At 29.9% G+C, this 13229-nt stretch overlaps 1 protein-coding gene across 1 annotated transcript; it reads right to left on the reverse strand.

Annotated features, from left to right (window-relative positions):
- Nucleotides 1-9684: 9684 nt before the first annotated feature.
- LOC139901817 (F-box protein At1g19070-like) lies at nucleotides 9685-10122 on the reverse strand. Its single transcript, XM_071884491.1, has one exon. The coding sequence runs from the start codon at nucleotides 10120-10122 to the stop codon at nucleotides 9685-9687; it is 438 nt and encodes a 145-aa protein (XP_071740592.1).
- Between the last annotated feature and the right edge of the window lie 3107 nt (nucleotides 10123-13229).

Consider the following 13229-nt stretch of genomic DNA (forward strand, 5'->3'; position numbering starts at 1 on the left):
AATTTCATATTTGGATTTTGACCTATCATAATCCAACAAGTGGCATAACGAAGAAAACATTGGACAAAAATAAAAAGTGTTAGAAACAAACTAATTAATTAATTGGAATTGTGATAGGATTTCACGCTAACTGTTCCGGCTAACTGTTCCCAGCTAACTGATTACCATTTAATTTATCGCAATTTACATTCTCGCAATTTTATTTATCGTCATTTAATTTCTGTTATTTATTTTTACGCACTTTAAATAACGGGACACGTATACAAGGTTTCGACTTATCATATCGACCCATCTATATATATATTTCGGAACAACCATAGACACTCTATATGTGAAGGTGGGAGTTGGCTATACAGGGTCGGAGTTGATTCCAAAATATATATATACTTTGAGTTGTGATCGACACCGAGACCGGTACACGGGTCACGATACGTATTATTTAATTCGAATATTATATATTAAATTATATATGAATTATTGAACCATCAGACTGTTGGACTGCTAACTTTGGACAATTAAAATGAATTAAATTAAAATATTGATTATAACATATGAAACTAAATAATTCTTCAAGCTTGCCACTTGATTCCATCTTAAACCTCATTTGTATCTCGACAGCTACAATTACATTCAAATCTTTTCATGATTCTTGAAAACACTTCGATCGAGAAGTTGAACCAGCCGCACCTCGTTTACGGAAGAAAGATTTATGCATATAGTTATACACCTGGAAACTCTCGAAAACTGAGTCAACATTTAACACGTAGCAGTGATAATTCATTTGGTGTTATTATTACCCAAAATAACTTTGTAATCCCTTTCCAAATTAGCCAATTTTATCAAAGCTTCAACAAGTTAACCTCGACTTCTCAGAAAGGTTAGCCTCGATATATACGTTATTCTTGCGCAGTCGCTATCGGAAAACCTTTTATATTCCACCATACTACCATAAGCGTTTAATCATCTAAAAACACAATTCGCTCGAAAACACCTCGGATTGATAACCGACGATTCAGTTATGGCTGCATTAAATGCAGAGGAAACAGTAAACTCATAGATAGCCTAAATAGCCAAAAGTTTGATGATAAAGAAGGGAGTGTTAGGAACGCTCGATAGAAAATTTGGTACTGAAAAACGATTTGAGCTAACCGTGAAGGAAACAAAGAACAAATACAAGGACTGAACCTGTCTTCAAATAATCCAAACGATTCAGTGCCTCCTGAAACCGTTAGTAAGAACCCTACTCGTTATTCTAAACCTTTCCAGATGATATTCTTCATCATCATCAAATCTTAGATACTATAAGATATCTTAATATCTTCCGTTAACATATCCTTCATATTTCTGGAGATATTTTCATAACTATTCTTATCTGAGATCATTTATCTCTCCGTGACATCTGCGTTACAACATAAAAGAAACTGTGTTAGTTTCTAAGTTCTAAAACCTTCGAGTTAAAAATAGGAATGTTCTGAAGTAGTGTTGGGAACTGATGCATGAATTAATATAATATAATGAAACTTGATCAACTTCATTATATTACAGTAAGTCATGTTAAGTTTCTAATGGAATGTGATGATTCACAGTACCATCATCATATGCCATGTTACACGACTCTTACATTCTATCTAATCTTTAAACATATTAAGAAAATATTTTCTTGATGATTCGGTCTTTCCAGGATATTCTGGTAATTGGACAAATCAAAATCGTGCCATTACCATTTCTTTCTAAGAGCATTAGCTATGTTTACACCTACGAATTTCGGATCATTACTCGCTTGACTTGAGGACGGGAAGAAGAAACGAAGGGACAATGTCTCGAAATAAAAATTGGAGTATAAATAGCAGCAAATAGAAGAGAGTATTAACTGTGGATGACAATGATTATAGAAGACCGAAGCAGGAACATCGAAGTATAAGGGAAGATATCAAACTCAACAACCACTCAGAAATTACAAACCGTGTATATCAATACGTATTGCAACGTAAAGACACGGGAGAATTAGAAACATTATAATTCCAAGAAAATCATAAAAGTGAATAGATTCTTCTGGCGGCAGATAAAAGAGAAGAATGAAAGATATGAAAGTTAGAAGTATAATAAGGATCAGGATTGGATGAAGCATATTAAGGAATAAGTAGAGGAAGAAAGAATAGAAGATGAAGGAAGTAAGGAAGGGAAGGAGGTGAATTTATAGTGAAATATCCGACAAAGAAATCGAAACAGATTGCCGCATTAAATTAAAGAAGATCCCGATCGCCGAAAAATCAAATCTTAATACGTAAGATTTTCTATAAATCCCTTAAATCCCGAAAATCAATCCTAACCACGTCATCGGTTCAAACAATTCCATATTTACTCATTTCATTTTTTTTGTGATAGCTTCACTCGTACGCTTCACATGATCGAATCGTTTTATCTATATTCCTCAAATATGATAAAACTCCATTATTACCCCATATTCGTCATGAAAATATTCTTATTGTTATCCATGACAACCTCTATCAAATTTCGGGGACGAAATTTCTTTAACAGGTGGGTACTGTAACGACCCGGAAATTTCCGATCAAATTTAAACCTTAAGCTCTATATGTTTCCGACACGATAAGCAAAAACCTGTAATATTGAGTCTAGAAAATTTGAAATCTATATTTGAATGATTAGTTACCCTTTTGACTGTGCTCGACGATTCACGAATCATTAATTGTAAATAGAAATGTATATATAAATATTTATATACAAGAAAAACTATATAAACTGAACTGTTATGTGATAAACTATAACAAAAGATAACTTAAGTATTGTAAAATATATATACATATGTATTTATGAACCTATATACGATTATATTAAATATATATATATATATATATATATATATATATATATAATAGATAGATAGTAACTACTCAGTAAATGTCATCATAAAATATTACATAAATAATAAATGGTATTATGTCAAAGCTAATTGTAAGATTAAAAATAATTATTATAGTAATATTATTTTTACTTTCAACATCAATATTGGTATTATTAGCATTATTATTATTGTTAATAAGATTAAGATAAAGGTATTAAATACGAATATCATTATTAATAATTATCATTTATTTTTTTTATTTATTAATATTATTACCATCCTTACTAAAAAAAAATTATGAATTTTTTTTATTAATTGTCTTGGTGTCATTGTTATTAATATCTTTATTATTAATTCTATAAATTTATTAACAGAATTATAATTAATTATATCCTTATTAATTATTAAAATTTTGAATTAAAAAAAAACGGATATAGATTTTTATATATAACAGAAAGCATACGCGTTTATAAAAAAAAAATATATCATTATCTGTCTTTTTCAGTTTCTTTCTATTTATCCTGTGAGTTTTGGTCGATAGTCTTCTCCATAAAGCCATCGAATTTGTTGTAAACCCATTCGTCATCTGCATCCTCTTAATCAGTTATAACTATTGTAGGAAGAATCAAAAGGCTACTCATATTTTTTTTTTACTGATAACCTCTGTACGCATCTTTTTCTTCATAGTTTGATTTCGAAATCTAATTAAAAATCTAATAATGCAGCAAGGTCAGAAATCTTTCATTTTAATTATCTGTAAAGTTTCAAAGTTTAATTTCTCTTATCGAGTTTCAATTTTTAATTCAAAGTTTCAAAGTTTTGAAGTCAATAATTGTTCTTTGAATGAATTCAAGAAATCTGTTATGATTTAAACCCAATTAATGATTCCATAAGTTTCCTTAAACGATTTACGAACTATTTTGTGTAGAAATCAATTGTTAAAATAGCCTGGAAATTTGAAAACGATTTGGGGTGTTCTTCATCAGAGTGCCGCTGCTACGTTTTTTTTTTATGTTCTTTATTATTATTTTTTTTGGTTTAATTTCTTATTTATTTAATTTTGATAATTTCACAAAAGGATTCAGTAAAGGTTATTTATGTTTCAAGTCTCAAAACAAACTTGGGTTCATTGCTTGAGTTCTGTGGTCGATGGTTTAATTTGAAGAAGAAGGAATAACAGTTAAACGGGTTTAATAAATATAGAATGGGTTTTAGAACACGAAAGCAGTGATGGTTCAATGGTTAAGTGTAGTGTCGGCTTAGCTAGAGGTCTCGGGTTCGAGCCCCATCTTTGACAAATCTTTTTAGAGAGAGTTTAAAAAGGGTTCGTGAATCCGAGGCCAACCTTATACTTGATCAATGATGTTATATGTATTTTTACTACAAAATACATTAGGTGAGTATATAGTCCCTTTTAAACTCTAAATATTTTGGGATGAGAATACATGTATTTTATGATTTACGATATGGACACAAGTGATTAAAAATATATATTCTACGTTGAGTTGTACCACTGGCATACTTCCCTGTAGCTTGGTAACTGTTATTTACAGCGGTATTGTAAACGCGAATCCTGTTGATAGATCTATCGGGCCTGACAACCCCAACCGGACTGGACGACCAGTATTCAACGGTTGCACAGTACTTCGTTTCGTGACTACACTTGGTACGGTGTAGTAAGATTTCATAATAAAGGGAATATGCGACGTGATTAAATGTTAAGTATGGTTACCAAGTGCTCAACCACTTAGAATATTTTTATTAAAATGTTTACACATGAAATCTTGTGATCCATTGTTATAACGCTGCTAGCATTAAACCTATATATCTCACCAACTTTATGTTGACGTTTTAAAGCATGTTATTCTCAGGTACGAATTAAGTCTTCCGCTGTGCATTTGCTCATGTTAAGGACATTACTTGGAGTCGATCATCGCAATGGAACCAAATGTTAATGACTTCGTCCAGGAGGATTAGGACGGGTATTTACACTAATGATGATAAAATACTAAAATGATAAGTTTATTACTAATAATAATATTATTAATACCTATCATAATAATAATAGTAATGTCTATAATACTTTCAAATATGATAACAAGTATGATACTAATAATAACAATAATAATAACAATCAAAACAATCACAATAATAATAATAATACTAATAATAATTAATATATAATAACAATAATAAAATTAGAAAAGAAAACTACCTCACATGAAAAGAGTTTCAAAAAAAATAAAGAAACTACCGTCCTCTGGACTCGATCTCGTGACCACATGCTCACACGCAAACACTCTCGACCATCCCACCAATTCTGATTCTCTGTACTAATATCGAATTTAAATTTTATATATAAACTGTTTTTCTTCTATTCCTCTTCTTCTCCACAAGTCTCATGGATTCAACAAAACATCAATAACTAAAAAAAAAAAAAATCGGGGTTCCCTTTAAAGCTTCAAAACATTACAGAAAAAATAATAATTTGGGTTCTAAAATAAAAAAAAAAAATACTAAAGGCCTACTGCAGCGTCGGTTCTTGGAACAAAACAAAAAAAATTGATTTCGTAATAGATAACATTATAGATAATGTTTATAACACGAAATAGTTTTCTAAACATGTATAAAAACTACTGGAATCGTCAATTTGATCAGAAACATATACACGAACGCGAATTTGTCTCAAGAACAATTGTTGACTTTTTTTAAACTAAACTTTGACTTCAAAATTCAAGATCGATATAAAGATTTGAGAGTTGAGATTTTGCAGATAGATTCAAAGAAAGATTTCTAACCTTTCTGCATTTTTAGATTTTGAAACTTTATTCGAAATTGAATTAAGAGGAAAAAAAAATTGGAGCGTGCAGAGAAGAAGAAAAAAAAAATATCGCTGTGCTCTTTAATCCCATTGGATTTCCTTTTTATTTGATTTGCAATTATACATAATCATGTTGTAATAATAGAGATCGGTTGATAAAAAATGGAGAAAATGTCAACACAGGTTCACGAGTTGGGAGCAGGAAAGAAACAAAAAAAATAATAATAATAGAGATAAAGGATACAAAGGTCACGCGTATAATATAGATCCCTACTGTTTTTTTTAATTAATAATAATAATATATAATAACAATACTATTAATATCTAATAATATTAATAAAATTAATAATAATGATAAATATAATATTAATGATAATAATAATTGTAAAAATGATAATAATAATAATATAATAATAATAATAATAATACCATACTAATTATGATAATATTAATATTTTATCGATAATAATAATATTAGTAATAATAATCTAATTTATACATCCAATTTCATCTTTATATGATATAAAGTGATATTATGAATACAAATATTGATATTTGACGATACAAATAACATTACTACAACAACTATATTTGTATTTAAATTTAATTTATTAATATCATCTATTATTATGTAATATTTAATAATTATGTAATATGTATTGTAACATATACTGAATATTATATATTTATGCATTTTAATATAAATATATTATAATATTTATTTACATACTAATTATATTATACTTATGTATGTAATTATGAAAAATATAAATTTTTTATATATGTAAGTATTATATATATTTATTAAAATAGTACATTATTTCATCATAGATATATTATAAATTTCTACATATACATAATATAATAATTATGTATAAAATCATATATATATAGTTATATTTATGTATATATGTATACTACCATATATATAAAATCATGTTTTAAATGTTGAGTAGATGATTAATTATGTATATTAAACAATTAACTACAAAGTATAACATTGTACATTTAATATTTTGATAACGTTGGTAAAATATGTTTGAATCATTTATATACAATATACTATATATATTCAAAATGAAAATCTTTAGTTATTAAATGTTATCTTTTATAATAACAAAATTACTTAATAGTTCATTAATACTAATATAATTAGTTTTATATATAATTATTTATATTTACATTCTTAGTTACAATTAAAGGTTCGTGAATCGTCGGAAATAGTTAAAGGTCAAATGTTATCATGAAATAGTTCAAACATAATGAGACTCGGTTTAATAGACTTTGCTTATCGAGTCGAATCATATAAGATTATGTTTAAATTTGGTCGAAAATTCCCGGGTCATCACAGGTCAATTGAGCATAACATCTACATTCTAAGGCATATGTTTCTTTTTCTGTCACGCTATAATCTTCATACTTTTTACTATTACCATCAGTACCTAAAGGCTCTTTATATTCATGTTGTATCAAATCCCACATTCTAGGATCAAGGCCTCTAATGTAATTCATGAACCTAGCCCTCCATCTAATGTAATCATTTGTATTATCAAGTCTAGGAGCACGATTGGCACTGCCTGATTCACTATCAGATAGTAAAATGTTTTGAACGCCGGAAGTAATTGCCATTGCCTGATCAGACATCTTAAAATTTAATTAAGGTTGAATCTGATACTAAGTCGGTCGACTGTTGGTGACAGTCGGTCGATGAACAGCTACAGTCGGTCGACTGTCAATGGTTAATCGGTCGAAGTTCTGTTTACATTTAGTCAAATGGTAGTACTTTTATCAATCGGTCGATGTTCCTTCAATCGGTCGGTTTAGAACTTAAGTCGGTCGGTTTAGAACTTAAGTCGGTCGGTTTAGCATATGTCGGTCGGTTTAAAGACAATCGGTCGAACTAATGACAATCGGTCGAAATACAGGAAAATCGGTCGATTGTCTCCTAAGTCGGTCGACTGTACTTTCTTTCAGAGCTATAATCCAAAAAAAATAAGTTTTTTGACTTCTAAACGATTTCAAGCTCAATTTTCGAACTAAAACTACTGACCAACACCTTAAGCAACTTAGAATGACTTCTGTAAACACTCTAAAGCAATTAAAACCAAAGGTTTAATGTAAAAGTATACAAAATTCAATCCAAAACCAATTTTTTGACCCAAAAATATACCAAGAACTCGTTTAAAACAATTGATTCAGCAAGCCAGTGCTCTGATACCACTTTGTAGACGCTGGGAGAGGATCTTAGAATCAACCTAACACGATCTAGAGGCGGAATAACACTAGAACGAGCTTAAACGAATATCTATGGGTTTTCGGGTTCGTACAAGTCAAACCAAGATTAGATCTTGATAAACACGAAGCCTAGACTGACATTCTGTGGTATTTGGACATGAAGATTGAGAGAGACTCGACCTAGAACTGTTTGTATGTGTGAAATGTGCAGAGTTGTTAACCAAATTAATGAAGATTAATTAGGCTTAAATACCTCAGTTCCTATGTCGGTCGACAGTGGATGACAGTCGGTCGACTGACCATGTCAGTCGGCCGACTGTCGAGTAATATTACGAATTATATTTAAGCGTTTACAAATATAAAATAACACATCGACAATCAACGTTTAACAATATTGCAGGTTACAACATGATCGAATAAAACGTTAAAGTTCATGGAACTAGGGATTACAAAATATGCACTAACACAAACATCACAAATACATATGAAAACAATGCAAACCAATATACACAAAAACATGAAACTCAGTCAACAATATGCCACATCTTCACAAAAATTAAATATCTTTTACAAGCATCAGTTATAAGAATCAAATAAACAAGTTTTGGAATTTTCGAAATGAAGAAACAAAAATGATTAAAAAAACACACGCAAGCAAAAGGTTCAAACAAATTCAATCTGGCAAGATTTTGATACACGGTGGATGTTAAACCACTGCCCACGCCTAAAAGCATTCTTATGTCTAAAAGGATACTTTTCATCTATTGTCAATTTCTCCAACATATTCGCATGTTTCAAAAGATAACTTAATACGGCCCTCTCATGCGATGTGGAATTAGGAACTAATAAAATTTCCTTTAACTTAAAACGTAGGCAAGAAGGTGCCTCCTCCATTGGTGGGATCCATTCTGATATGTAGGATGATAGAAGCCCCTAACGATGAACAAACATATAGTCCAATATTAATTAATATTTGAAATAAAAAGGCAGTGTTTACATGTGCGTATTGAGATTAGATTAGATTAATTATGATTTGACAACAAATGCCATAGTCACTTTTCTTCTTCTTGTTGTTAAAATTTGTGAAAATGGTCAAGGTAAACATTAACTTACATGAGATAAGGTAAGATACTCAAGATTGGGCATATTTTTTTAACAAAAACAGCAACGGATTCCATTCCCCATCAATTTCAAGTTTAACCAAGTTAGGGAACATGGGCAAATTTATACTCCAAATGTCATCAAGAGCCTGTATAAACAAAACATTAGACATTATCATCATGAAGCATAACTTAAATGCATAACATTTATACCTAGAACAATCAACAACAAATCTTAATTGAATTAGATTTTTGATAATTGATGATATTACTGTTGAACATACCAATAAAGATTCATAAGTCAATGTCAGTATTTTGGTGGATGAGACGAATCTTAAGAGTTGCATAACATAGTCAGTCCTCTCATTGCTTAAGTGAGCTTCAACAAGAGATATAGGATTCACCAAAGTGTAGCTTTTGAAATAATAAGACTCTAAGTGAAGGTATTCAAGTTTAGGAGCATCAATCACTAACTCCAGATCCTTTAATTTACTTCTCTTAATCGTTAATCTCCTCATTGATGGCGAACAGAGCATAATTACCATATGCGATTTGTGAGTTAACCATAGGCTATCCAGACACAACTCTTCTAAAACAGGACACTGTGAAATCAAATTCGTTAGCAAATTTTCATTGATAAATTCTGTACATTGAAGATTCATTCTCTATAAACATGGGAAAAGTGTCTCAACTTCAGGTATAACTAACACACCAGAGCCTTCAATAGTAAATTTAATAAGCGTATCAGTTCTAAACAAATCCCAGTAAATTGTATCATAAAACCTAAACTTAAGTTCTTCAACTTTACACTGATTAACAATACGAAGCCAATTATTTACACGATAAGCACCGCTTCCGTAATAAGAGCATTGAAGAAAAAACTTTTGGATGGGCAAATCAGCACGAAGAGCTAGGATTCGATCAACTGAATCATTAAATTTGTTGGCTTCTTCTTTAAACTGGGGCATAACAATATGGAGATTAGGAAGAAACGCCCAGAGGTGCTTCCACCTGCATGATAAAATGCGTGAACGAGTAGCATCAGCATCAGGAAGCAGAGATAAGATCTGTATAAGAAGTTCATCGGGTAATTGGCTTATCATATCAATTCCTGTTTGTTTGTTGTTTCTTCATTATTTTACTAGCGGAGTCATCAACAGCGTAAGAATGTTTGCCCATTGAGAACTATGTAGGGTTTGAAATTTATGTGAACATGTTTGTTTATCTTTGTACTTCGGTTTCTGAATTGGACGTCTTTGATTTCAAGCCCTAACTGACAAATTCTTATTCTCAAATGGATTGTTTAGGCCCAACTAGATTCGATATTAGGCCCAAATGTGTTGTTCGATATAAGTTCCAATTCTACATCATTCAACTCTTTATCATTTTTGATTGACAAAATTTTATAGTTGGTCCCTAAACTGTGTATTACATATCGTAGGTGATCTTTATCTTATCTTATTTTTTTTTAATTCATTGACCCTAAACTTTTTAGTTATTCCACGGATGACCTCGGGATTAACGAGAATTAGATCTAGTCCGTTAAGTGAGGTCACGTGAACCACACGTGAGGGTATTTTGGTCAGATTATGTAAGTTGATTTCCTAATAATAAACCGCCGTTTCCTATTAACACTGTATACGACTTCCATTTGACTAGGTATGACAAAAATACATGTACCCGATATAGAAATCCGAAACCGAATATTTGTGGGCCGGGTTCGGGTTTGTGTTCGAGTATGCGGGTCTAGGTATGGGGATGATTTTAAAAGAGGGTTTGGGGATGGTTTTGAATACTGGCCCATATACCCGCCCAGTATACCAGACCCGTGGACCCGACTAAACTAAAATTTCAACATTGTATTAATTATAATTATAATTATAGTAATTATTATATTAAAATTTAATATAGACAAAATTGCGTGGATTGCCCATGAACTTTGTCACAAAAAGCATTGATCATACTAAATTCGGATCGCGGATAAAATAATAGTGCAAGTCACAATTGAAGTGACCCGTCCTAATCCACCTGGACAAAGTCTTCATCAGATGGTCCCATTGCGAGGTTCTGACCTCTATATGCCATGAACGACTCCATGTACTATCTTTAAAATGAGCAAATGCACAGCGAAAGATTTCTTTCATACATGAGAATAAAATGCTTTAAAGTGTCAATCAAAAGGTTGGTGAGTTCATAGGTTTATCATAAAACAATAAAATTTATCATTTTGATAGACCACAAGATTTAAATGCTACATGGTACAAATGGGCCCGAATCCTACACCCACCTGTAATGTACATGCGATATCTTTTAAATACAGTACACCTTTCTCGGGTACGAAATCCATTTTTCATAAATCTTAGTAACCGTACACATATCTCGTGCACAAAATATAATACACATAACCTGTGTATAAAAATCATTCTCTCGATACATAACATTCACATCAATTGGTGGCAATTATCATGTCCACATAATTCAATGGTGGCAATTATCATGTCCACATAATTCAATGGTGGCAATTATCATGTCCACATAATTCAATAATAATCCACAGAACTTCCGTCTGCATAATAATTCATTCGAGGAATGTTTTGCTTGTGTCTATCTCGTCAAACATTTATAAAAGCATTTCATGTATTCGCAGTTCAAAATATATTTCAAAAGCATTTAATAAAGCAATTGTAAAAACAGCGCATGTATTCTCAGTCCCGAAAATGTAAAGAGTAAAAGGGAGCAAATGAACTCACAATACGATATTTTGTAGTAAAAATATGCATACGACGGAACTGAACAATGCAAGGTTGGCCTCGGATTCACGAACCTATATCAAGTATATATATTAACACATACAATCACATAATTCCTTCTATATAATTTTTATTTATATTAAGTGTTGTAGTTATATAAATATATATCCTTTATTTATGTTATATATCTTCAGTTGTATTTTATATATGGTTATTTTTTAAAAAACAAAAATCAATATTCATACATATAGTTATATTAAAATATATATATCTATTTGTAATTGGTATTATATTAAAAAACAATAATTTGTTATGAAAGCAATACTATTAATAATAATAATAATAATAATAATAATGATTCTAGTAATAATAAAAATGATAATAATAATAATAATAATGATAGTCTCAATCATAATGATATTACTAATAATATCCTTAATGATAATACTAATATAATAGTAATGATAATAGTAATAATAACCTTAATATCAATAATAATAATAATAATAATAATAATAATAATAATAATAATAATAATAATAATAATAATAATAATAATAATAATAATAATAATAGAGTAATAATAATAATAATAATAATAATAATAATAATAATAATAATAATAATAATAATAATAATAATAATAATAATAATAATAATAATAATAATAATAATAATAATAATAATAATAATAATAAATAAGTAAACTACCTCAAAGGAGTAGCCCTAAAAAAATGCCCAAGTCCGAGTTTGAACCCTCGACGTCCCGCTAACCCGATAACATCCTTAGCCAACAATCCGTATGTTGATTTTCTGATTTAATTCTTACATAACATTTATCTAACCCATGTTTTATCATATTCGTCTTTCCCATTAATCACCTCATCATTATCTAACTTCATTTATAACATCATCATCAACCTCATCATCATCTTTATCACACTTAATCATCAACATAACCATCAACCTAATCAATAACATAATCTAATTTTAATCATAATTATATCAATATTTTTTATCATACTCTAACCCTAACCTAGTCATAAACATAATCATAATAATCATAAACATCTCCATCATCATTTATCACTTATCATAATCATCATTTCATCACATTCTAACCTTCCTCTCGTTCGTCATCATTATGACTGTGATCACCCTCGACAATGAAAGGATCCGTTCATATACATTATAAACGATTCACAATAGTTGATTACATCGCGAGGTATTTGACCTCTATATGATACGTTTTACAAACATTGCATTCGTTTTTAAAAGACAAACTTTCTTTACATCAAAAATTGACGGCATGCATACCATTTCATATTACATCCAACTATAATTGACTTAATATTAATCTTGATGAACTCAACGACTCGAATGCAACATCTTTCAAAGTATGTCATGAATGACTCCAAGTAATATCCTTAAAATGAGCTAATGCACAGCGAAAGATTTCT

This window comes from Rutidosis leptorrhynchoides, chromosome 3 (genome assembly GCF_046630445.1).
Source record: "Rutidosis leptorrhynchoides isolate AG116_Rl617_1_P2 chromosome 3, CSIRO_AGI_Rlap_v1, whole genome shotgun sequence".
In the NCBI taxonomy this organism is placed as follows: Eukaryota; Viridiplantae; Streptophyta; class Magnoliopsida; order Asterales; family Asteraceae; genus Rutidosis; species Rutidosis leptorrhynchoides.